This window comes from Toxotes jaculatrix, chromosome 6 (genome assembly GCF_017976425.1).
Source record: "Toxotes jaculatrix isolate fToxJac2 chromosome 6, fToxJac2.pri, whole genome shotgun sequence".
Lineage (NCBI taxonomy): Eukaryota > Metazoa > Chordata > Actinopteri > Toxotidae > Toxotes > Toxotes jaculatrix.
Window position 1 is genome coordinate 3,777,155 of NC_054399.1, and position 26,908 is coordinate 3,804,062.

General features: G+C 44.4%; 2 protein-coding genes across 2 annotated transcripts; both read left to right on the forward strand.

The window, feature by feature from the left end:
- The first annotated feature begins 271 nt into the window (after positions 1-271).
- Positions 272-1,208, forward strand: gsx2 (GS homeobox 2). Its single transcript, XM_041040791.1, has 2 exons — positions 272-647; positions 868-1,208. Exons 1-2 carry the CDS (start codon positions 272-274, stop codon positions 1,206-1,208), a joined length of 717 nt encoding a protein of 238 aa, XP_040896725.1.
- A 5,803-nt stretch (positions 1,209-7,011) lies between these two features.
- pdgfra (platelet-derived growth factor receptor, alpha polypeptide) lies at positions 7,012-23,067 on the forward strand. The gene is made up of 29 exons (XM_041040885.1): positions 7,012-7,168; positions 9,476-9,551; positions 9,673-9,975; positions 10,469-10,726; positions 11,180-11,319; positions 12,209-12,371; positions 12,787-12,979; positions 13,365-13,480; positions 13,571-13,867; positions 13,955-14,221; positions 14,381-14,508; positions 14,650-14,818; positions 14,935-15,124; positions 15,284-15,399; positions 15,542-15,668; positions 15,780-15,976; positions 16,571-16,665; positions 17,028-17,160; positions 17,472-17,576; positions 18,150-18,260; positions 18,664-18,817; positions 19,442-19,602; positions 19,923-20,038; positions 20,588-20,710; positions 20,817-20,928; positions 21,020-21,119; positions 21,342-21,447; positions 22,144-22,379; positions 22,471-23,067. Exons 2-29 carry the CDS (start codon positions 9,494-9,496, stop codon positions 22,616-22,618), a joined length of 4,422 nt encoding a protein of 1,473 aa, XP_040896819.1. The 5' UTR covers positions 7,012-7,168; positions 9,476-9,493; the 3' UTR covers positions 22,619-23,067.
- Positions 23,068-26,908: the final 3,841 nt, after the last annotated feature.

Here is a 26,908-nt window from a genome sequence, read left to right on the forward strand (position 1 = left end):
GTGTCCAGGACTTTTCCAAATTCGGGGATAAAAAGAGTAAATCTGCAAGTTGTGATTGGAGGCCCGGGGAGACGTCACGTGGTTTGGGTCGCTGACAGTATAAACCCTTACCGCCGGGTACGCACGTGGGTGACGCTGCAGGGCCAACCCTCTTCGGGGTCCCTTTTGTTGAACCATCAAACATAAGCACCTTTGGAGATCCCGAGGGGTTCAGATGAGAAACAACTAGCGTCTTGCCCACGGAGCGATAACACTTCCCAGAGGCGCAGTCATGTCGAGGTCTTTTTACGTCGATTCTTTAATAATCAAGGATACGGTGCGACCGGGACCGGCTGAGCACCCGGGACAAGACTTCCTTATACCCATCAGCATGCACTCTCCGAGCGTAATGACGGTCACGGCTCCGGTGTGCCCGTCCAGGAAAAACGGGACTTTCTGTGTTTGCCCGCTGTGCGTCACGTCCCACATCCACTCTTCCCGCAGCGGAATCCCCATGCTGAAGAGTCAGTTTCCAGGAGCCGAGGCACAGTACTGTCAGAGAATAGCGCATCAGCAGTCTCCGGCACTCGCGCACCCGGGACATACACCTGTCTGCACGCCCACCTTCAGCGTCACAGATCCCAGGAGATATCACTGTCTTGCTATTGGTAAGCACCCGTTTGCTCACAGTGCTCGGCACCTGTTTGATTACGCTTTACGTTTCATGATGCACCTTGAGGTGATTACATTTGATGCCATCGCTCGGCTTTTACGCACGTTGATTTACGCGCGACATTTTGTGCCATTTCCTTCTTTGACGGAGTTCAGATTTACAGTGATGATAAGAAATTAGACGTCTGACATAAAGAATGTTTTTCTCTCCAACAGGCGCCTCTGAGAGCAGCCACCTGCAGAATGGCAAGAGGATGCGCACGGCTTTCACAAGCACGCAACTCCTGGAACTTGAAAGGGAGTTTTCTACGAACATGTATCTTTCAAGACTCAGAAGAATCGAAATCGCCACGTATTTGAACCTGTCAGAGAAACAGGTGAAAATCTGGTTTCAGAACCGCAGGGTGAAGCACAAGAAGGAGGGCAAAGCCACCCAAAGGAGCGCACACAGCGGTTGCAAGTGCACAAGCGGCCACACGGACTATTCAAGGTCAGAGGACGAGGAGTCTCTCTCTCCTGCCTCTGCGACGGAAGAGAAAGAGGTGTCACCCATCTGAGAGTCACACGACTCCCCAATTTCTCACTGCTGGCACTTACTCTGCCCTGCTACAGTCATGGGTTATGGCATCACGCAACGTCTGATCCAAGAAAAAAATAAATAAAATAAAAAAATCAAGTCTGAAAAGTGTTGAAAATGTCAGTTGTTCTTCACTTCACCTTTATTCTGCTGTTAAATTAAAGGAAAACACGTGAATTTCTGTTTTTGAAATATCTGGAAACATGACTGTATGTTGTAACAGGCTGCTGTGTTTTGATCCCTCCAGGGTTCTCACCCAAGTCTAGTTAATTATCCTCAGTAAATGTTTCCAATTATCGCCCGATATCCCATCACTGTCAGTGAGGTTGTGTGGTAATGACAGCCCTTAGAAAAACTATAGGCCTAACCTGTGTGGTACCTGTAAGCAACAATTTGTAAACTATGTATATCTGTATTTATTGTAATAAACGTGACGAGTTGACCCAAGAACTCCGATGTATTGACTTACTATGATCAAAGGTGTGTTCAGCTGTAACAACAAATAATCTAATACTACTTTTTTTTTTTTTTTTTACTATTTTTAAGAATTTGAAAAAAATATATATATTTTTGCTTCAAATGCAAATATTACAATCAAAACGGGTCAGAGAAATTATTCTCCTTCCTTTTTGTATTTGCATTCTATTCTGCAAATACTCTATTTACAATTTAATATATTGATTATCAGAAATATAATGTATATATTATATTTCTGATATATATATATATGCAAAATAGAACAGTGTCACTATATATTCATATATTAAACAGATGTACATGTGAGTGGATAAAACACCAGCACTAACTCGAGCCTAAAAACTGACAAAACAGTTGAATCAATTTGTCTCAACAAAAACTTCAGATTTCACAGAGCTAGCTTTTTATTGGACTGCATTAATGGAGTTTTACATAAAAGCACATCCACTATAAGCGCAGTTATCTATCACAACAGGTTTCGCAAAACAACCGTTCCAACTATTTTCTATCAGCTGACAGCTCTGATTATTAAGCTGATATTATTAAGCTGTCATTATTACACTCTTGGTGTTATGTTTAATAGACCGGTATGTCCCAGTGATCACTGTGCGTATTTTATTTGGACACATTATGCAGCAGAGCTCCATTTACATGATATAAGCTATTTAATTCTAATGGATGGAGTGAGCTTATATGAAGTGTAGCTGTAATTTCTCCTTAGATCTGACCACAAAAGGGTACCCGATAACGCCCCTGGGGAGCAGCCAATAGTCCATTAATGGTCCCTTTTGAAAAGATTTTTCGTTGTCCAAAACGAGTTTAATTGCGTTTTCGGTCCCACGTTGGTTGATTATGCTGCTATTGCTTGAAACCACAGAACAAGGATATATAGAAGTGGGCAAAGGCTTTGACAGGTTAGATTGTCCTGCCTTGGGACTCGCATTTAGCCGGAGACCCCCGACGGCTGTGTGCTCAGAGAGCTTTGAGAGACAGCTACAGGGTTCCTCCGAGGGAGAGAGAACGATTTAGTCACTGTTTCATTAGGCACTATTTGAACCTTTCAACTTATGGTGAATTAAAGGGGGCATGCTCAAATGGAAAGACTCTGAGGAGGGATTACGAGGGAGGGGCCACTGGAAATTAGCTGACGCCTAATTTAACTCGTTTCTGTCAGAGTTTGGGATACATTCCTAATTGAGAGGGGAAGCAGGTGAAGTTTTGGTCTCACACAGACCCATTCAGAGCGGGAATAAATGATCCCCTTTCACATCCCGCTGGTGATCATATATTATTGGGAGAAAGCCATCTAATGAATATATATTGAAGTTCCTATTAATCGAATTAGAGTTCCCTTGCAGGTGTGAAAGACCAAATGCAGCATTTTAAGCGATTAACAATAGAATAAACCGCAGTTTTGAGTAAGACCCCCCCCCCCCCCCCCCCCCCCTCCTCCTTCATTTTTCAGCCCCAGAGGACGTGATCTCAGGCTCTAAGGCCATTATAATGGGCTGAAGCTCTTTTGAGAGTAGATCTGTTTGTCCGGGCCGAATGGGTGTCTCTGTCACATTCACTAAAACCTGCCATCACATTAACTCCCAACACTTTACAACAACGCAACGTAGAGACTGCGGAATATAAATTTCAAAAAGAAAGAAAAGGCTATATACCTACTAATGCACAGGAAAACGAGACCACTCCAAAAACGTCAGGCCTCAGCCACTATTGAAAATGTGGCAATTACGCATGACAAAAGATAATTAATAAGAGCGCTTTTCAGCCAGTTGCAGCTGCTGTCTCATGCGGAGAGATAGAGGCTCGAAGAAGCTGAAGTGCCAGTGTAGAAAAGAGGGGAGCAGCGCTGCCTGTCCCTGTAGAGACGTCCGCCTTGTTTATGAATCAACTGCGCAATATCCATCCTCCATACATGCGGCCTATAGCTCTGATCTAAATCTAAATATCTCGCTGTGAAGAGTCCTGGAAGAGGAAGCTCTTTCCCTTTTGTACAGTGTTTCTTAAAGTGATGATGGCCTCCTATTATCAAGCCACAGGTTTCTCCGGGGACCAAGCTGGGAAATGTGTAACATTTAGGCAATTGGATTTGGTACTTTGTGAATAATTGAGGAGTCTAATTTGCCTGTCACAGTGTTGAGGGGCTAATCTTTCTCTTTAGGTGTGAGTGTGTGTGTGTGTGTGTGTGTGTGTGTGTGTGTGTGTGTGTGTGTGTGTGTGTGTGTGTGTGTGGTGTGTGTGTGTGTGTGTGTGTGTGTGTGTGTGTGTTGAACAGAGAGGGTTGTTAATGCATCATAATGGCGACCTTTCAAAAGTAAAAGTCAAGTGGGTAAATCTCTCTTTGCATAAACAAATTCAGGTACATTCACACTCAGGGAGAGTCACGGCCACAGGAACACCAGCGAATTTATTTATTATTTTATTTGTGTTGATGTACGAAAAATAATGCCAATTTGTTTTGCTGTCCTTCATATGATGAGGCCAAAAAAAGTGCTTTAGGCAGTAAAATGACTTCAACTCATCTTACAGTGTGTTTACAGTAGTTTACAGTGTTTAAGTGGTTTTTGGAAACTGGTAATGTGTTGGGTAACGTGGTGTCTGTGTAGCCTGGTACTGTTACGGCTTTTCTTTTTTTTACGGCTGTATTTATTCATTTATTGGGATGTACGATTTAGTAGTCATTGCTGTTGTTTTGTACTGTAAAAAAAATTAAAAAAAAAATCCCTCACCCATATTTACGGTTGATGGCTGAATGGCCAGAAAGTGGCTCCTCGCAAGGCCTCAAAAGTATCTGAGGAAAGTATAAAAATGAAAGGAGGAAGAATTATTTTTATGTATGTATTCATTATTTAGATAGATAGATACTCAATCTAGACTGGTAACGCGAGATTTCAGCACGCTGGACAGCTCCCCCAGGGGCCGCCGCCCGAAGGCCACCGTCCGCCCCCTGGAGTCATCTTCAAAGACCGATCACATCTATCGGCCTCCAGGACATGATGTGGTGCATGTCGACATCTGTTTAGGCCACTTACGTTGTCACAATCATAGACGTGCAGCTCGCAGAAGGACCTGATCAGAGCGTTTCACCTGACTGACAACTTTTGGCAAACGCAGACTTGATCAGCAACAAGACTGAACTACACAACATCAACTTTGTCATCTATTAATTAAATTGTAAATAAGGTAGCTTACAGGCGCGAGGCAAGTCAGGGCGCTGGTGCTCTCCGGTCAGGGCGCTGTTGCTCCCCGGGTGTAGGCCTGTATTATAGACACAGGATGGACAAACCACATGTCGAAATTATACAATAGACTCAGTTTAATATTTAATTCCATTTTGATAAGCTTCCTTTCAACCTATGCTAGAGTAGATACTTATTTTATCACTCTTTCCAATTTCTCCAAAGCCCCCTGGTGGACAAATGGAGGCAGGGCCAACAGACAGAGGATGAGTAACCTTGATAGGGAGAAGAGCCATTCGAGGGAGGACTGCAAACATCCTGACTGCAGTAGTTTAATCAGGCCGCTGCAAATACATTCACTTCCATCCTGCAACAATTTTAAGACTGTCCAAGAATCACGTATGGAACACGGTACTCGTATTTGATGGAACCTGCATGGATCATAAAAGTGCTTCAGCATCTCACACTGTCAAGAACATACCTGTTGTGACTCAATGAACTCTTCAGTGATATTTAATAGCAATAATTTGGGGATTCTTCTTAATGACTCCCCACATAGTACAGTGAAACTTCTGGGACAGCATTTGCCAGGATGCTCGGCCCGAGTGTGGCCCAGTTCCTTTCACATCTGGGCCGATTCCGGCTGTTATCCTCCAGTGCTGGCTGACAGCCAGGAAGATTTTCTGTGTGTGTGTCAGAATTGGTCCAGATGTGGAAGTAGCATCTGACAGTCATGCTGTATGTGGGCCGGGCTTGAGCGGAGGAATCGGGTATACACTGAGCCAGAGGAAACACAAATATGTGGCCCCGCGTCGCCACAATCATTTTTTAACTGTAAAAAAAGCAACTTTTTACGTTTTATTGAAGGCCGATATTTGACTTACATTATGCAAAATTCATTCAAAACAAAAAAAACTTTTTTTTCAGTAGATGGTTTACATTGGCTTCAAGACTGCCTCTAAAACAGCAATTTACTGGGTGTAGTTTTGTTACAGCCATACCTGTTTTTTGGTGAAAAATAAAAGCAGGGAACCTCAGACCGGCCAGAGGTAAGCTCAGCCTTCCGAAGTTGAGATCCTTTGTTTGGAGAACAAGGACACTGTTCTTTCGGCAACATGTGGAAGTAATTGCGCCAAGCTGCTGGATGGAGCTGGGAGAGGAGGAGGGGGTTTGGGGGGGGGGGGGGGGGGGGGGGGGGGGGGGGTCGGTGAACATCGGCCCCGGGGCTCTGCTCCATGAAGAGACTGGTGCCCCGCTTCTGTGCCCAGAGATAGGTGATTTGTAGAGACCCATTATTCTTCTGCTGCCCACCAGGAGAGCCCCGGGGTAAAAGGGGGGGGGGGGGGGTGGAGTTCAAAAAAATGTCGGTGCTTCAGGACTCGGTAAACAGCTGACGCATGTGTGCCAGTAAACAAGGAAGAACTATCCTGATGGTTATCTAATTTCTTTTACCAAAATGTAAGGTGTGTGTGTGTGTCTTTTACCGAGAGAGAGAGAGAGAGAGAGAGAGAGAGAGAGAGAGAGAGAGAGAGATGTGGCTTGTGATATGATGGTGTTGGAGCGCCCTCTATGAGACCTTCACTCCACCGTTCCCACTTTCTGTCTGATGCAGATGAACTGTATCCATTCACTGCGACGCTGCCATGCAACCCGCAAGAAAGCTGTAAAAAAATAAGAACAAATTGTTTATTGGAAGTTGGTGAAAACGTTTGCTGACGCCAACAATTACAGCCACAAAACAAGAACACTGTTGGGAACTTGTGGAAGTAAAACATCATTAGACGCAACAGAAGTTCCTCAGAATACACACCAGACTTACATTTTCCTCCAAACAGTCTCTTATCCGAACAGAACCCCGTGAAAATGCCGCTCCATCCCCTCGATTCAGCGGGGACATTCATCTGCATGTTCACCCGCGACAAGACTCTTACTTTGAAAAAAAGGGGTCCAACGCTAGAAGAGAGGAGAGGGGGGTGGTCATTTCCTGAGAGTTATTTACTTTGAGCCAGATGATTACTTTTTTTCGGAGGGGGGTGGAGGAGAGGAGGAGGAGGAGGGTGGACTGTAACATTGAATCAGTTACAGGTCGCTGTAGCTGGAGCGCAGTTGTGAGGGCGGTAGTGGATGCGGACAGAGGGTCGCACATATGCTCTCACAGCGCAGGATCTCTGAGGATTATAGCCGCGGCAAAGGACCCTTACTGCGCCTTTTGGAGCGACCAATTCACTGTGGATATACTTACACGAAAGGAATATAAAGAGGGGATAACTCAAAGGTAATAGAAAAGGTTGTGTTGGAATCAAAAAGATGACTGAAAATTTCCAGTCTTTTAAAAAGTTTTTTTTTTTTTTTTGGGTCTCATAAAGCGAGGCGAATCTATGATGGATTCCTTTTCTGTGGGTCTAGCGGGAGTTTAATTGCAGTCTTAATTAGTTTATCCAATTATAACATTAGCGTTTTCATTTTAGGCGGTAGCTCTGGAAAAGTTTCTTGAGAAGTTTTATTCACTAAAATGGGAATGCTTTGCAGGCCTGCAAGTTGTATGCAACTTTTGCATTAGGCAATGCATGACATTTTTTAGATTAGATGTCGGTTCCCCGTGCACCATATGGTCCCCCCCACCCCACCCCCCTGGACGCCGAGCAGGGAGAGGTGGCTGACTCTGCTGGATAAAAGCGCTCGGTCTCGGCCTCACAGCTGGAGGTGTCACCTCCGAGACTGAAGGCACCATTGTGGGATGCTGCCTGGCATTTAATGGGAAACACATTGGAAATTGTGCATCACATTGTTTTCTCGTCTGCCCGTGGAATGTGAGGAATTAAAATGGAAAATCGACACTGGAATGAATCCGTCTGAGGCTGCAGAGCTGCAGCTCAATGGATTCAAGAGGGAGGAAAAGAAGAACTGAGTGTGTTTTGGAGCCACGACGCATTCTTCATGAACCACCTACCCTGCTGGGTCATCGAGGGATTTTGCGCCGGAATACTACTTAAAATTGCTCAAATATTTAGACAAAAGATTCTCCAAACTTAAAAAAAAATGCACTGATGCACTTATTGCTCAATGCTCCCATGTAGACGGTCTCTCCACAAACATTTCCACGGAAATCAGCCTTCTGAGGCGGAACTGAACCATCCGTGCAGGGCACAAAGTTGAGACAAGCGTTATCAGCTGTTGCTCAAATGTATCCAGCCCAGCAGAGCCATGCATCTGGTATCTGCCACATATGTTGAGTCGCTTGTTGGGAGACTGGGGGAATAAAAGAAGAGGAGTTCATGCGAGCAGTCCTGACTGCCACTCCAGGCTTAGTTAGATTTACGCACAGTGGCTGGAGGAGCCAAGCCAAGGCAAGGCAAAAAAAAAAAAAAAAAAAAAAAAAAAAATTAATTGGGAAAAAAAAATCCCTTACTGAATTTGTTTAAGATGAGGCGTATGCGCAAACACGTCAAAACGGATTAAGCATCTTGTCAACTGATTCCCAAGCGAGTATGCAGTTATGTGTGGAGTCGGTCCTCTAATTATAGAGTTAACAAACCCAGGTTGCCCACGGATAATTTAGCCCGTTTTGGGTGAGCCAGAGCGGACAGCCACAGGAAGCTTTGCAAGGGCCAAGTTTTGTTGTTTGGGGACACTGTGGATAGACACCGAGGATACTGAAGAAATCTGAGAAACAGGGAAAAAAAACACAACCAAGAGTTACAGATTAAACATCGAAGTTTTTAAAATCGAATAATCCGTGAAGTGGAGCTGGGTGATTTTAGAAGGAACAGACTGGGTTTGTTCTCCGGGGCCCCTGATGAAAACCCGGATCCAGCAGCAGACCAGAGGGATGTCCGTTGCAGATCTCCGTGAAAACATTAAACATGACAGTGTGATGAGTTATGACCAGTCAGGACCAAACCTGACAGTGTCTCAATAAGGCGTCCTTCGTTTAGAAAAACACATGGTTGGCCCAGTAACAGAAAGGTTAAATAGGAAAAATCGCACTTTAGACTCAAACCCCCAAATTTCGTAAGTCAAAAAAATCAAAAGGTGATTTTTTTCCCCTTCAGTTTAACGAAAACAAAAACTTTAGAAAGTGGAATGGGCAAACTGGAAACGATGGGATCGGTGAGGAGGCTCGATGCCCTCATATAGTGGACTGTGTCGCCCTCTACCGACAGTCCTCATGTTCACTTGGAGCGCTGCAGCGAGGACAGAGGAGCCTGTCCTCTCCATCCTGCCCCAGCTGCCTTGTTATCGTGCACCCTCATTTTACTAATAACAATTAATGTATCCCTGTGATAAATTTAACATGGCTCCCGGTTCAGCATTGAAGCGACGCGGGAGAACCACAAGTCATTAGAGTTGCTGTTAAACTCTTTGTGCGGTTATTACGGCCTGAGTTGCTGGGGTCAGCGTGCTGGGCTCGACAGGGCATCAAGAAGTCAATAAGCTATTGATTTATTGATTAAATAGTAATGTTGTCAAATGTGATTTTAAAAAGCGGAGACAGTGGTATCGTATCTTATCAGGAAGGACCAAAAAAAAAAAGTGTTTTCCGGACTTGTTGACTAAATAAGTTGCTTCTCTGTCTTTATAGGCCAGAACATCCATAGTCATGGATGGGGTGAGGACGAATGTCGTCTTTGGGGGTATTTTGCTGGTGCTGGTTTCAGGTAGGTAAAATAATCTGCATGTAAAAAAAAAAAAGCTGTTTTTTTTTTTTTTTTTTCTTTTTTAATTAATTAATTAATTTTTCCCACAGCTTTAACTAATGTTTTCAAAACTGCCTTTCAGTTACCTGCGGGCTGTCGCCACCGACCATTGTGTCCAATGAAAAGGAGTTCATCCTGCAGCCCAACTCCGTGTTCAACATAAGCTGCACCGGGAAAAGGAACGTGGTTTGGGTGGATCCCCTGCCGGAAAACACCTTCGTTTATCCGGGATACTACACGGCGACGCTCTTCATTTACAACGCAACGGTGGAAAACACCGGCTATTACACGTGTGACTATGAAACCCAGGAGCAGGAGGGCGAGGAGGAGGAGGAGGGCGACAGGAGAGAGGAGGATGACGCGGAAATATATGTCTATGTGCCAGGTGAACATGCTTCTCCCTCATGATGCCTGTGGAAATTTAAACTGTGACTATTCAGCACAAGTTGTGATTATGGGATAATAACAAATTCTAAAACACGGAAAACAATCATAAAGTTAGAGAAATAACTTATCAGCAACATCAGTTACACAACACTGTCTGAAATCAGCAAACGCATGTCAGCATTAGCCAACATGAGCTTACTGGTCACGCCAGACGAAGTAAGGCTGTAGCAGTAAAACCTCTGAGCTGCTGAGTTTTACAGCTGATGAGGTAAACTTTCATTTGCATGAGGAACACAGTGTTATATCCTCTTTAGTCTCGCTTTAAAAGAATGTAGAGTCTAAAAAAAACAGCAAATATGCGTCAGAATAAAATATATGGAAGCTATGAAATGAAGTATAAGCATACTGGGTGATGGCAGTAATGCTTTTCACTCCAACCATATCCAGTTGCACAGTGTGACCTCATTCCTCTCCCCCCCACACCTCCCCAGATCCCCAGGCCCCATTTGTTCCAGAGACCCCTGATAACTCGGTGGTCCCCGTGGACATGGGAGAACCCATCTCCTGCCGTGTATCTGACCCTCACCTAGACGTCACCCTGAGGAGTGTCCCCAGTGGAGAGGTGATATCTGCCTTTTACGACAGCAAGACGGGCTTCTTCGGGAGCCTCTCTCCTGGGCAGTACCAGTGTGAAACCACTGTCAGTGGCCAGACGGTCAGAAGTGTTGTTTATGCCGTGGAAGCTGTGGGTAAGTTGACATAAACATAGATTGATGAGTGATATGAGAAGATAAGTGAATCTATGCAGATTGTCACTACATGTAATTAATGTGTACTGTCTTCATGAATTAAACAATTTATAATAAGTAAGAGTAAAGTCACTATTGTGCATTTCTTTTGAAAAAGCGCTAAAGTGACAGGATAAAGATTCAAAAGCTGCACAGCTGGAAACACTAACCAAGTCTGTTTACCATGAGAAGGCTGCAGGGTGATCTCACTGCATGAGAGGCATGACATTATGTCATTATCACAGGGGGAGATGACTTAACATGTCTGTTTTCACTCTGTGTGTGTGTGTGAGTAATGACGACCTACCGAGCCACCATTCGATGATGAATGAGCTCATGGTAATCAAGTTGTCACTATCTTGGGACATGTGGGATGACGGCGCTGATATCTGCTTTCTGGTGGTCTCCCTGTAGCCCCCGTGGATATGGAGGATTTTGATGTGGAAGTAAAAGCCAGTGAGGAAAACGTGAGAGCCGGGCAACCTTTCAACATCACCTGCGCCGCTCCCGCTGGGCTGGGCTTTCGGCAGCAGTGGCTCCACCCTAAGAAACAGGCAAGAATGCAGTTCTTTTGATTCCTGCTTTCAGTTTAGTCTCCTCTACGGCTTCATCCGCCCGTCCTGTCTGTGCTGCACTATTTCCTTCATCCCCTTGTCATGTTTCCATGTCGTTTCCTACCCAGCAGCACTGAGCCTTAAATTAGCGAATAATGGTTTTGGACCTAAACCTAGCAGTGGCAAGTGGAATATAGCTCTGAGAATGGCCCTTAGTGGTTACAAAGTATGTGTTAGGAAAGCAGTAACTGAATGTTATGTCTTCATTATGAGGACAGTCAGCCAAACAGCTCCTGCTGCAGCTAACCCCATGCGAAAGACACTGACGTGGAAGTTAAAGTTCAGCACAAATGGCTTGAGGGAAGGAGGCAGTTCAAAAGAGGGGAAAAAAGGATAGTAAATCCTTTGACCCTGGTGACCTTGAGACGTGTAGGACAGATGCTGTCTGCACATGACAGACAGCAAAACATGTGAAGTGTTGCAGGAGCAAGGATCTGAAAGAGTTTCATGTGCAATTTATGTTTGTTTGTATTTATTTTCTGATTCTTAATTTATAGAACATGTCTGTTTTTGTGCATGGAATTCCTCTAAACCCTTTTCCAGAGACAGTGAGGGCAGGAACGCAGGACTCTTGACTCCTGGTTTTGGTCTCAGTTGCAATTACAGGCTTTTAAAAGGCTCTGTGATCCTGATTTATCTGCTGTGGCCCCACAAGTGTTTTAACCATTTGCCTTTCAGCTGAACGACACACTGACTCTGATATATTAAAAACGTACCTGTAAAGTGGAAAAACACTGAGAGTTAAGAAATTCAAATATCCTGTTACCCACCCTTTCCTCTGTTCCGGTGAGTAGGATCTCAAACCCCTGCTGTTCCTCTGTTCTTATAGGCTGTGGACGCAGTTCAGACGAAACAGGCTTTTCCTGACCGGGTCATCTACACCCTCAGTATCCCACAAGCCACCTCTCAGGACAGTGGCACCTACGAATGCTCCATCACCCACGACATCAGCGGAGAGGTCAGAGCCAGCAGCGTGGCCGTCAGTGTCTTCGGTAAGTCCAGAAACATGTCCTGGATACCTTCGGCAGAACTGTAATAGCGTGACAGAGCTCACATCACTGACTTACAGTCACTTAATCCACTTTTAATACTCTCATCATCGTTCAGGTAAATTATTCGTGGTTTCGCATACGTGCACGAGCTGCTTTTAGCGGTGTGTGGAAGTCATTATCCACCGTCCGACTGTAAAGCTTCACCTCTGCTTTCAACATCAGCTACTGTGTTTTATGGGATGACTTCAACAGATGTGTGTGTGTGTCAGGCCTTTGTTTCACCTCAGCCCTCCCTGTCACTCTGCCCTCATCTTACTCTGCTGTCCCTCTGTTTTTACTCACTGAATCCATTTCTTTAGCCATTTTCATCCACAATCAGCAGCTCAGTCTTTTCTCATTCTGTTTCTTACTTCAGAGGAGAATTCCTTTGTGACACTGGACCATAGTGGGATTCTACCGATGGAGTTTGTCAGCCTTTTGGAGGAGACCGAGTTTACCATTCTCATCAATGCCTACCCGGCTCCCAAAGTGACTTGGCTGAAAGATGGCAAACCCCTGAAAGGGAACTACTATATCCTCACCAAAACAAGCCACCTTGAAGGGAACCGGTGAGAATAATGGTTGTGATTTGTTAAGAGATTAATGAATAAGGCCTTTCAATGTGAGGTCTGACAACAGTTAGTTAAGGTTAAAGGAATAATTTAAAGAAATAACTGTAACTTCCCGCACTAATGATCTATAACATCTGTAAAACCACAACAGATCAACTTTACATTTTCAGATAAAACAAATCACATATCAGGGAGTTTTAGATGTGCAGGTGTATTTTGTTGCCTTAGGACAGAAGCTAGTCGTTTCTGTCTGCTTCCACTCTTTATGCTAAACTAAGCTAACTGGGTGCTAGCTGTGTCTTCCCTATAGCAAATGAGAGTATTTCTCAAAATATCAACTATTCATTTAAATAACGAGTATTTGTCAATTTTCTTCTCACAGGTATCAAAGCATTCTGACATTGCGGCAACCTCTGGAGAAAGACAATGGGAATTATACCATCACGGTCCTTAGTGGCTCTCGTACTGCTCAGTTCTCCATTATCCTTAAAGTGAAAGGTAAGATAGACAGACAGACAGATAGATAGATAGATAGATAGAAAGACAGATAGAATCTATGACTGAGCGCTGTACATGTGTTTCTTTCAGCCCCCACTGCATTGACGTTCCCACCATCCTCAGCCCCTGTGCTGCTGCCACCGATGGAGGAGCTGGTGGTGCCCCTCCACACTCCTTTCACCCTGACCTGCCGTGGAGAGGCCAAGCTCGCCTGGGAGACGCCTCTCGATGTGGTCGAGCAAGTGCAGGAGGACAACAGCGGCCTGTTTGTCACATCCATCACTGTGGACAGCGCCACTGCAATGCACACGGGCTACTACTCGTGCTTCTACAGCAGAAATAACACTGAGGAGACAGAGGACAGCAGCATCTACATCTATGTGCCAGGTACACGGTGCACAGCAGCTTTGTGTTTGTGTGTTTTTGTTACTTTACTTTATTATCTGGTCTAAAACTTATTTTACCCCAACTCAGATCCAGATGTTCCCTTTGTGCCGTCGCCGGTGCCTTTTGGTAACCATGTCCTGTCCGACCATGAGGAGATGGAGATTCAGTGTCGAGTGACTGATCCCAGCGCCAATGTGACCCTGTTTAACGCCGACACCCAGCAGCCCGTGCCGAGCGTTTATGACAGCAGGAGGGGCGCTCTGGGGGTATTCACTGCTGGAACCTACATTTGTAAGGCCCTCATAAATGGAGAGGAACACATCAGCGAGGACTTCATTGTGCACGGCTGGGCAGGTGTGTGTTCACATGTTTGTGAATGTGTGCATCTGTGTCAGCAGATGTGTGTAACGTCGTTCAAAAAGAGGCATTATACGATTCAAATCTGATCTGTAAGCTCCACGGATTTCTACCCCGACACAGACATGTTAACGCTGTCACCTGTCGTATCTCAAGGTGGTGCTCTACACGTTGAGCTCACAGCCAAGCGGACTGCTCTGCTGGTCGGAGACACCATCACAGTCACCTGTCTGGCTCGGGGACCTGAGATTCTGGAAGACCACTGGAAATACCCAGGGAAACTGGTGGGGGCACAAGATTTCCTACACAGTACTAAAGATAATTCTGACTGATTGTGTGCTTTGGTTTTAGTCTCTCAGAAGTTGCTGCTGTAAGCCTGAGTGTTAGGTAGTTTCAAACTCAAAGTACCTGTTTTTCTTTGACAGGCTAATCGTGCTATCAAAACAGTGCATGAGAATAAGAAGGATCAGGAGATCCTTTACACTCTGATGATCCCCCATGCTTCAACCAAAGACAGCGGCATCTACTCTTGCTCCATCACGGATATTATGAGCAATGAGAGTCAGACGAGGCAGCTAGCTATTAGAGTTTTTGGTATGAAAGCTCTATTTTGTTTACATAATATACAAAGCATGTGGCATTAATTCTTATTTTCCCTGCAGCAATGAGGGATCGCTGATTGCCTGCCGGCTTCTCCTCTTTTCTAACAGGAAGCGAGTTTATGTCCATCTCGCCGCAGTTTGGAGAATACGAATCAACAGAGCTGGATGAGGTCCGGGAGTTCAGGGCTGAAATCAGCTCCTTCCCCACTGCTCGCGTCACATGGCTCAAAGATGGAATCCCACTCAGTGATGTGACAGCGGAGATCTCCACCAGCCTCCAGCAGCTCAGTGAGACCAGGTGAGACTCTCCTCCAGGCTCCTCTAATGACAGCAGGGCTAATGACAAGCTGAAAGTAACATTCCCACACACTGGTGGGTCTGTCATTAGGGTTTAGTGCAATGTGAACTTCTATGACCGCGTGGTTATGACTGTTTCTGGCTTTATTGTTCTGTGTAGCTACATGAGTGCTCTCACCCTGATCCGGGCCAAAGAGGAAGACAGCGGGAACTACACCATGCGAGTGGAGAATGGAAACCAAAGTCAGGATGTTAGCTTAATGCTGGAGGTCAAAGGTCAGAAGCAAAGCCATTCTTTACCTTAATTTCCTTAGATACTGATCTCACAACCTGTTTAGCCCCAGACGCAGTTTGTGTTTTTCTCGCTTATTTCCACACGCCTTTCTATGCTTACCCCTTCTGTCGGTCTACGTCTCAGTGCCTGCAGTCATTGTGGAGCTGATGGACATCCACCATGGCTCAGCCACAGGTCAGGCTGTGGTGTGCATCACCAGAGGACAGCCCACTCCTGTGGTGGAGTGGTTCGTCTGCAAGAACATCAAACAGTAAGTTCAGTCTTCTTCAGTACAACATTCATTTGCTTTCAGACTTCTCCATCTACATCCATGTTGTCCCTACACACCTTGAATTGATGACATGTCTTTGTTCCCATCCAGCTGTGCGAACGACTCATCTTCCTGGGCCCCCCTCCCCACCAACTCCACGGAGATCACCGTGGATTCCCGCATCGATGAAGAGAATAACCTGGAGAGCCAGGTCATGTTTGGTCATCTGGAAAACACACTGGCGGTCCGCTGCCTGGCTAGGAACGAAATGGCTGCTGTCACCAGGGAGGTCAAACTGGTGTCTAATGGTAAGAAAACACACATTTCATCACATTTGCTGTGAAGCAACTTTCCTTTCTCTTTTTTTTTTAAACCCAGCTTTGAATTGACATTTGATGTTGTTGTTTTCACCTTCTTTCCTCTTCAGTTCCTTCTGTTTCTGACACTCGGAGTGTGACAGACTTTGTGAATGGCTGTGTTCAGGGCTCAGTTAGTGCTGTCAGTGTTGCAGCAGCTGTCAGAAGATGAGTTTGCGGTGAGACAGCTGACAGGGGCTCTGAGGAAGGGACTCTTATTGTGACAGCAATTCAGGAAAGCCAGAGATCATTAGGCCATTTGGTCCTTCCAGATGAGCTTTTCACCCCCTACCTCTATGCTCACTCGCCCCGTGCCAGAGCCTGGTCTCCTCCCCCATCCCCCACCTCCCCCTGTGATTACTAGGCCCTTTTGGGCCCTTTTGGGGCCTAGTAATCTGGCCACCCTACAGATTTAACAGCCTCTTCTGACAGAACATATTTCATTGCAAACATTTCATTTGTCGTTACAGCAGACACATGTTGCATCCATGTGATTAATGTGCACTCCATCTAACGTGTGTGACCACTGGCTCTCCTCCTGAACAGGCCCCCACCCTGAGCTGACTGTAGCTGCTGCTGTGCTGGTGCTCCTGGTCATTGTCATCATCTCACTCATTGTCTTGGTTGTTATCTGGAAACAGGTACTGCTGCTGTCATTCTGCATTTATTCTCACTCAGTCACTCATTCACTCACTCACCCATTCCTTCTTTTTTCAGTGTTTACATTAAAGGGAAAAAGTTTTGAAAAATTTGTTTTTGGAGCAAATTAACCACACAAGATAAAGCCTAAACTTCAAACTCCAAACCTAAGCAAATGTCTTCTGAGCCCATAAATAAAACTGTATCTGTAGGTGGATTTTACAAAGCCGAGGGCATGTTACTGTTAAGGACAACTGACTACGGTCTAGAAAGCCAAATATGAGACCTAGTAACAAGTCCAACAACCAGCTTTGACTTGACAAAGGTTAATTAATCCGTCCTCCAAATGGCCTCTGTCTTTCAGAAACCACGATATGAGATCCGCTGGAGGGTCATCGAGTCTGTGAGCCCAGATGGCCATGAGTACATCTATGTGGATCCCATGCAGCTTCCCTACGACTCCAGATGGGAATTCCCCCGTGACAGACTTGTGCTCGGTAAGCTGACTGCCTTTTTCACTGTGCTAATACTGTATTCTGCTGCTGGTGGCTCTGCAGCCTCCCTGCAGGGATGTTCCGGTCAGGATGTCTCGCTCCGTCTTTGAAGTGAGGCTGTGATAAACTAATCTGGCTTGAGCAGTAGGGGTTTGCTGGCTGGGGATCGGTTTGACTCAGCGATCAAGGACAGTCAGCCATTGAAGGAGTCACAGATGGGAAAGCAGAGGCATCCAAAGTGCATGTGTGTGTTTGTGCAGGTTCTTTGTTTTTCTTCCTTGATAACCGATCCCATGTCTGCGTGTCTTTCTCAGGTCGTATCCTGGGTTCTGGAGCCTTTGGGAAGGTGGTAGAGGGCACCGCCTATGGACTCAGTCGCTCTCAACCTGTCATGAAAGTGGCAGTGAAGATGCTGAAACGTGAGTTTAACAGATAATAACTGACAAGAAATGACAGTGATGCCGCTAACGTTCGTCTGACATGTTTCTTAATACCGGTGTTAGGTGAAGGCAGCTAATGTTGCTACTGGAAGTGAAAAAGATCAGAGGAATATGTGACATGATAACCTAAGAATTAAATCGTGTTTTTAAGTTTTCTTAGATGGGGGGGGGGGGGGGGCTGTCATAACTTGACAAGCCTCTAAAACACTACAATAAAATTCAATCAGTGGCACAAAACATTAGGCGTGCTAACCCCTTTAATACTAGACTGTGAGAAAAACTGAAACATGCAAGTGAAGCAACACCTGAAAGCTGATTTTATTCAACTGTTGCAAAACCTGCTGGGGCAGCGACGGTGCGAAGTGATGGAAAAGGAAGATATCAGAATCCACAGAGTAAACAAAGACACTTTTTTTAGAACAGGACAATGCGACTTTAACTGTAGAATTCAGATGAAGGAGGCGGTTTTGGCTGAATGCATGGTTGGTTGGTTGGCTTGTTGGCGGTTTGAATATGTGTGATGATAGTCATGGTTTCTGTACTTTCTTTCAGCCACAGCACGCTCCAGTGAGAAACAAGCCCTGATGTCTGAATTGAAGATTATGACTCATCTTGGACCTCATCTAAACATTGTTAACCTTCTGGGTGCTTGCACCAAGTCAGGTGAATAATAAACACACACACACACACACACACACTGGGGACAAAAAGTGATTCATAGGCAAACACATACTGTATAATAACAGCTTAGATTAACCATTGTTGCCTTTCCCTTACAATTTGGTCACCAAAGACACATACAATACCGCCCACATTCACACAACCAAAAACACGCACATACATACACACACTCATTCAAAATTGGCAGTTGTAGACATTTACAGCTCTACCAGCCAAAAAAGATTGACAGCCCTGTCTCTGCTCTTGGTGGGTGTGGTATTTTAATAGCCTTTTTATGGGAAAGTGGAGGCTTGCCCTCTTGACTGTGCTTTTAGCCTTTATGAGGCGCTGATAAGATTAGCCCGCAGACTGACGCCGATGCACCGCTTTGTTGTGCTGTTCCCAGGCCCGATCTACATTATCACAGAGTACTGCTTCTACGGGGACCTGGTCAACTACCTGCACAAGAACAGGGAGAACTTCCTGAGCCTGAACCCAGAGAAGAATAAGAAAGAGCTGGATATCTTTGGAATCAACCCTGCAGACGAGAGCAGCAGGAGGTGCCACATATTTGTGTTCATTCATTTCCATTTCAAATGCTCTATTTTTACCCTGAATTAACCTTGTAATTCAGACTCTTATCGCGGTTGGAAAATGTTACAGAAAGGACAAAGAGCTACACACTTTTGTCTCACACACACACACACACACATTCTCCCCTACCCTAAATCAGTAACTCTATCGCCATTTTCTCCATGGCAGAGGAGATTGTCTGGTGTCTTCACCCAATCAAATTGCAGTCTGAAGTGGTCTCAGTTTTCAGACTAATTGCATTGTATTGGAGATACCTGTTAATTCTGTCTGCCCAGACGTTCATGGTGGAAAAGCAGCCCCCCCCCTCTCTCTCTCTCTCTCTGAGGTTCATCTATGCTGATGGATGACTCACACTGACCACACCTCAAAATGACCATAACATGATTTAATCCTGGCTACTATGTTAGCCTCAACCACATCTTCCTCTAACCTCAGCCAGAGGGAGTGAGAGGCTTTAAGGGCACACGCACACATAAGAATAAGATCATAACATAATGTATTTTCACCTTAGGTGTATATATGACTCAGTATTCCCACAGCCTGTCCTCGCCTCATCGCTAACAACATTCCTCTCTGGTGTTTGAAAGCAGTTATGTGATCCTGTCCTTCGAGAGCAAAGGAGACTACATGGATATGAAGCAGGCTGACAACACTCAGTATGTGCCCATGCTGGAGATGAGCAATGCCTCCAAGTATTCAGACATCCAGAGGTCCAACTACGACCACCCGCCCTCGCAGAAAGGCTCAAGTGGTATGCACCGCGGTTCTTTCTCTGCGCTCTGTCCTCCTTTTCACTCTTCTCTGGGCTGGTGGTGTGCACTTGCTTGGCTTTAGTGCTGTGTTTGAGTCAGTGTTGGTTGAGGGGGTACACCCTTGTCAGAATTTAGGACTGGTACAACCCTGTAATTACATGGAGAGGATAATTGTAGCACACACATAATGATGCCCGGTTTCTCCCTGCCATTAGTAAAAGCCAGGTTTGAGCAGCCAGTACTATATTTACAATACATGGTGAACATATACTCATGGACTGCCTTGTGGTGTTTTGTGTGTGTGTGTTTTCTAAACCAGAGGGCGAGATGGACAACCTGCTGTCGGACGACATGAACGAGGGCCTCTCCACCACCGACCTGCTCAGCTTTACCTACCAGGTGGCCAAAGGCATGGAGTTCCTGGCTTCTAAAAATGTAAGTCTGACAGTGATGTATTTGTATTTCTGGGATTCGTGCACAACACAGGCTCCTCCACCTCACATTCCCCTGCTTCCCACTGCACTGATGGACGGTGTCCTGTATGATGACAGCTGTGCCGGCCAAAGAAGGGGGACCGAGGAGATCAGCGGTTGTGTGATAAGCAGTCCCGTGAAGGCTGCTGAGCCCACTCAGGAGAGAGGCCAGGGGCTGAATATAGTAGCAGCACAGCCAGGGCTAGAATTACCAGGCAGGCACACACTGCAGCCAGAAGCTATTCATTCAGCTTCATAGTTATTATCCCTAAATATACAGTGGTCACAGCCATCCCTCCAACTGGCATGTTTACACAAAGACCATGCTTTATAAAGCAATATGAAACGGCATTAAAAATGAACTCTGCTGAAATGAAATATAAACAGAAATAGATGCAGTCAGTAGCTGTGGGAGCAGAATGTGTTGGTTTGGGAAGACATGGAACAATTTTGCATGATGCAAAGAGCCACTTATCACTTTTGCTTACTGTCTCTTTTGTCTTTTGTGCAGTGTGTGCATCGGGACCTCGCAGCCAGGAATGTCCTTCTGTCTCAGGGCAAGATAGTGAAGATCTGTGACTTTGGACTGGCCAGAGACATCATGCATGACAACAACTACGTCTCCAAAGGGAGTGTAAGTCTGTTCATGCATTACTTCACACCAAAAGTTCAGTTTTGTTATGCTTTTCTACACTGGTTTTGCAAGTGCGATCAAAGATTTCCTCTTTGTCATCACACAGACTTTTCTGCCGGTGAAGTGGATGGCACCAGAGAGTATTTTTGACAACCTGTACACTACTCTCAGTGACGTTTGGTCTTACGGCATTCTCCTCTGGGAGATATTCTCCTTAGGTGAGCCTCCTGCACATGTCTGTTAAAGAAACAAAAAAACTGGAGTCTGGTGTTATTTGGTGAACTCATGAGCGCATGTTTTGGTCTGAAGGTGGCACCCCCTACCCAGGGATGGTCGTGGATTCGAGCTTCTACAACAAGATCAAGAGTGGATACAGGATGTCCAAACCCGAGCACGCGCCTCACGATGTGTACGTGTTCACTCACACTCGACTGTACTGTTGCTGTGTGTGACATAAAATTTCCGTCACGTCGTGTCAGATGAGGAATGTACTGGGCTGTAAGCTCGGGAACAGTTTGTTTCCAAGCGGTGATATACATGTGTGGCTGACATGAGTCATGGCAAAATTACAAGGTGCGGGACAGGTTGTACTGTTCTCCATGGTAATGTTGGCTGTTTTTGCTTTTTGCAGGTATGAGATGATGATGAAGTGCTGGAACAGCGAGCCAGAGAAGAGGCCTTCTTTCCTTGGTCTGAGTGATACTGTAGCTTCTTTGCTGCCCTCCAGCTACAAGAGGGTGAGTCTCCATGTGACCTCTCACATCCTCAGACTGTTTTGGATTCTTAACCCCTGCTCTTCAGTTTACTGCTTCTCATTCTTGACCTCGCGGCTGGACCTCCACAGAGTGCTCCCCTCTTTATTTATGCATTGTTGATGATAGACTTTTTTTTGCCCGGCATAGTAGAGGTTGAAAATAATTTAAATGCACTCTTAAAGTAGCACCGCGTTCATTTAAAACCTCTTCCACTTCCTCTGAGAGTGCATTAGGAGTGTGTCTGTGGGATCGCTGCGCTTCTGTAAAACACAAACCTACAAGTGATTAGAGTGCAAATGCAGCAGCTGGATGTCGGAGCGGCTCGCCTGGGTCTGGGTAATGACGCAGCCCCAGTTCTCGCCTCCACCACCACCCAACCTAAATTACCCCATTAAACTCCACACCACACATGGCACATCAAAACAGCTTTGCCTCTGCCTCCCTCACAGAGTTTTAATGGCTGGGGGCAGAGTAGGAACCAGCCCTTGTTTTAGCACCTCTGGCTGGATAGGATGTGTGATCTTCAGTTTGGATCGCACCATCCAGCTGGCAGCACAGCTAGCGATCACGCTCATACCACTGTTCTCCTGTGGCTCTGCGGAGCAAGATAAATGTGATTTCTTCTTCTCTTTCCACTATTTAACAGCATTTAACTCTTATGTTTGTCTGTCTTCTCAGCATTATGAGAGGGTAAACCACGAGTTCCTGAAGAGTGACCACCCCGCCGTGACTCGGGTGTGCATGGAAAACGACGACGCCTACATCGGCATCACCTACAAGAACCAGGGCAAGCTGAAGGACAGGGAAAGCGGCTTCGATGAGCAGCGGCTGAGCTCCGACAGTGGCTACATCATTCCCCTCCCCGACCTGGACCCCGTATCTGATGATGAATATGGAAAGAGGAACAGACACAGGTAAGAGGAGCAAACACTCACCTCTACTGTATTCCACTGTCTGCACTGCACCAGAGATGGCACTAAGCTGTGTTATTCACGTCCCCTGCAGCTCTCAGACATCCGAGGAGAGCGCCATCGAGACGGGCTCCAGCAGCTCCACTTTTGCTAAGCGCGAGGGTGAGACCCTGGAGGACATCACGCTGCTGGACGAGATGTGTCTGGACTGTAGTGACCTGGTAGAGGACAGCTTTCTGTGACAACTGCCCGGCCTGTAGAGCAGTAGCAGCAAGGAAAAGGGGTGTAAGGACACGAGGAACTAGAGAACGAACTTGTACATCAGCCAGAGACTCTGCTGTCTACCCTCCAGCCCCGCTATTCCTCCACCTCGATCGCCCTTTCAGAGGACAGAACAAAACCACTTCACTGTCTGGATGAGTTTGTGGTTATGGCATGGTACGCCCTTTACTTCTCCCTGGACAGTGCCCCCTGCTGGGCTGGAGGAGTGAGTGAGCATTGACAAAATTGTGACATCGAGGACTCAGAGAACCACAGCCAGTGAGCCTGTGAGTTGGATGTATCTAGACAAAACAGAAAAAAAAGAGATTAATTAGCGGGGCTTTCTTCTAGCGGGCATTCTTTTAACAGCAATATAAGCAAGAAGGGACAAATCAAAACGCGTTGGTCAGCAACTCTAAATGAACGAACACTACAGGATATCATTTGTATGATATATATTTAACCACTACAGATGCACTATTTAAACTAGATGAGTCCAATACTAGCAACAGCATTGGCAGGTAAACTCACCCCACACTCACCTGCTGCAAGAGAAGCACCTGATGCTGGCACAATCAGTAGCAATACTTGGATTTGAAAGCACAAAATCTGGACTATGTGCATTTTTTTCTGTATATGATCATATAATGTTTTCAGTGGTTAAATACTTGCAGTAATTCAAATTTATTTTTTTACTTCATCATTATGTAAACATGTATTATTTGTGAATACCGAGTAGATATTGACCATAGCTGTTTATATGGTTATGGAAATAGAGCTTTTGAGTTGCGTGTATCTTTGCAGTGTCTCACCCTTTTGCCCAAATCCAACATCATGTTCTCAGATTTCATCCCTGACAAGACCTCAGCCATATTTGTCACATGGGCTTTGATAAACAAAGTGAAGTATGATTGTATTGTAAATAGATCCAGAGTTGTTTTATAAGAGAGAATTATTGGGATAACACTCAAAGTATTTTATATAAGCACATATTAAGCTTCTGCACCCTTATCCACCCCAGTGAAGCCAATACTTCTGACGAAAACATTACAACAAAGGAAATATGACACATTTTCTTCAACATTTGCCATCATGGTGGACGCGTAGAGTCAATATTTGTGGATTAGAAAGTTGCATGAGAAATACTCATATTTTCTCGTGTGTAATGTAAGACATGGGTAGTATTAGTCAGTTTAGCCCTTACAAATCTGCAAAGCATAAGATAAATGGGATAAAAGAAAAAAAGTCAGTTCATCGTGTCAGTAAACATGATAGTATGGCAACAAAAATAATTAGATTCAATAGCAGTGCTTTACTAGCAGGTTATGTTCGCCAGTCCCATATTTTATCTACTGTCTTAAAGTCTATTAGCAGGTTCTAGTTATACTAAGACACTAGGTGAACTAGAGATTCATGTTGATCTGATGTCATACATCAGTTATGTGTAGACTCTTTGTAATCCTCAGTATCTTCCAGCTACTGTACCAGCTATGCCACTGCCTCTGTCTGTTGACTGTGATATAATCTGCGATCAGTTGTTGCACTTTCCTGTTGTTTTCCATTTTGTTTTGGTTGTTGCAGAAGAGTTGGCCGGGCTGAACAGAGGAAATAGGAGAAAAGTCTTGCTTTGGCTTTAGACGTTTAATTAAAGCAGCGTGGATGTGAATGTTTGTGCCGCAGATGAGTGATGTTTTGTTTTGACGGTACAGTATCTGTAATTATAGGTAATCACACCCAATATGATGATTTAATACTACGTTTCATTATTTTACATCATGTACATTCAGATGATTTATATTTCAATAAATGATTTATAAAGTTAAAAAAAAAAAGTCATGTCCTCTCACTGTATGTGATGAAATGCACACGTAAACAAGATGCAGGTCTGTATGGAAACAGGGAAAACTGCCAAATTAAAACTGTATTGTACGTTTTTGTCCAGAAGGATATGAGATGCAGTAGATGATGCAGCCAAGAAATGCAGACAAGAATAGTGGTGCTCGTTTTAAATACTTGGCAACAATATAAATAACAAAAGAGCAGAAGAAAGAAACACCCTGTCCTGTCCAAGTATGGGAAAGGTCATATACACACAAACATTGAGAATCCACATACAACCAGCAGTGGGAGAAATACCCTTTTACTCAAGTAAAAGTACTAACACAACAATAAAAAAAATACTCCATTACAAGTAAAATCCCTGCATTCCATGTCCTACTAAGTATTATCAGCAAAATGTACTTTAAATATAAAAAGTTCTCTTTTACTGACATGTTATTAAATACTAATACTAATAATTACACATTAATACTGATGCATTAATGTGTAAGCAGCGTTTTGTTGTTGTAGCTGGTTGAGGTGGAGCTGTACATTTAACTGCTTCATGTACAGTTTAGACCAGTGGTCGCCACCCTAAAATTAATCTGAGGCCTCATGAGATTATAAATGGGGAAAAAGTCACATATCTGTATTCATTTTTAGACTTTTCCCTAGCCTTAGCTTTTGTTATGAAATATTGGATAAGCTCACCTCTTTGTATGTTTTAATTAAACCATCTGAGAGGTTAAAATGGGAACTGTCTCTTTGGTGGAAATGCTAGCAGCTCATAGACATGTTTTCCTGTAAAATCTTCATCTGAAAAGACATGAAATGGAGATAATCAAGTACAAGTACCTCCAAACTGTACTTCAGTATAGTACTTAAACAATCAGTAAACAACTAACATATTATATGCAGAAATAATGAACACTAACAATACAAAGGAATGTAAACATGTCAAACAACTGCAATCTGAAAGACTGCCAGCAGAGGGCAATAAGCTCATCTCATGGCTGCCAGCGAGTTTGCCAACAGACTGCAAACAATTATTAAGACATAAAATGTGCTGCTCAGTTTTCTCAGTGTCAGTAATTTGGTGGTGGATTATGTGGTTGAAGTGTAAGATTACGTTTAAGCATCTGAAAATCCCCCCAAAAAAGCTGCAGTGTATTTGCTGGGCACTGAAAAGAAACGCTTATTACAAACTAACTCCACTAGAGGGAGGTAGTAACTAAATGATGCTTTCAGGGTGGGAGACAAAGTGGGAGAACAGGAAGATTTACATGACATGCTGTGGAGGTACAGCTGATGATTTAGGCCTATAGACATCACTGGGTTCAAACACGCCTTCCTTGGCATTAATCCTGATCATAATAACCTACAAAGATGTGTATCACGATGGGAGTGTGGTATGCGACAGATGCAGCATGGGATACTCCTGTAAATCATTTGAAACCATAACATGTATCTTTCCAGTGCTTTGATCTAATAAGTGATGTTTAGTCACATTCTGTTAAAGTGCAACTTACACCAGATTCATAGCTCAATAAAGTACAATATATGATGTTAACAAGACAAATATTTGCTTGAGAATGCCTTTTATCACTCCTATCGTCTTTAGTTTACAACTTTTACTGCATCTGCACAGTTATACAACTTTAGCAACTTTTCTCTTATTTGTCATACAAATTCAGTCTTGTTTTACTGGTTTTCCTTATTTTTCCCCATTTGCTCAAACTGTTGAACCCTTAAGGCAGACCTGTGCTCATACAAAACAGGGTCAATATCTGCTTCCAACTACAGCTGCAACTTCAAGTGGCGTTTGCAAAGGAGCACTGGATGGACAAGTAGTGATGGTCACTAGAGCCGTGCTTGAGGCCACTGGCAAACATATGTGTGTGCTAAGGATCAACAGGGGTTGCATGTTTTCTTGCAGCAGAAACTGTATGAACTGATAGTGCAGGGATTTTTTTTTTCTTTCTTTAGATGTCTTTATGATAAACATTTCCACCTGGACCAAAACATGTGAAGAACCCTCGCATCTGAGGCTCAGTGAAGTGACAGAGAGAGTCTGTAAAAGTCAGACATGAACTGCAGTTGGTCAGCAGAAGCTTCAAGATTGAACAAATAACTTTTCACTAAAACCCACATTACTTGTAAATACATCAGAATAATATTTTTTTTTAACTTGTAATTTGAAACAAAATCAGAATGGCTCCATAGGAGTTTTTTTTTTCCAGAGTAAAAGTCTCTCGTGGCATGCAAGCTGGAGTAAAGCCCTGTCATGGTGGCAACAAATGTGCCATTCACTGTACTTTGCTTAACGGGAGACATGTATGCAAAGCATTGTGGTGAATAGAAACCAATAAAATAACTGTGAGTTTGAGGCATCTATGGAAATTTATCCCAGAGTAATCTATCTCCTGACCTTTATTTTTTTTTTCCTGGTTTAC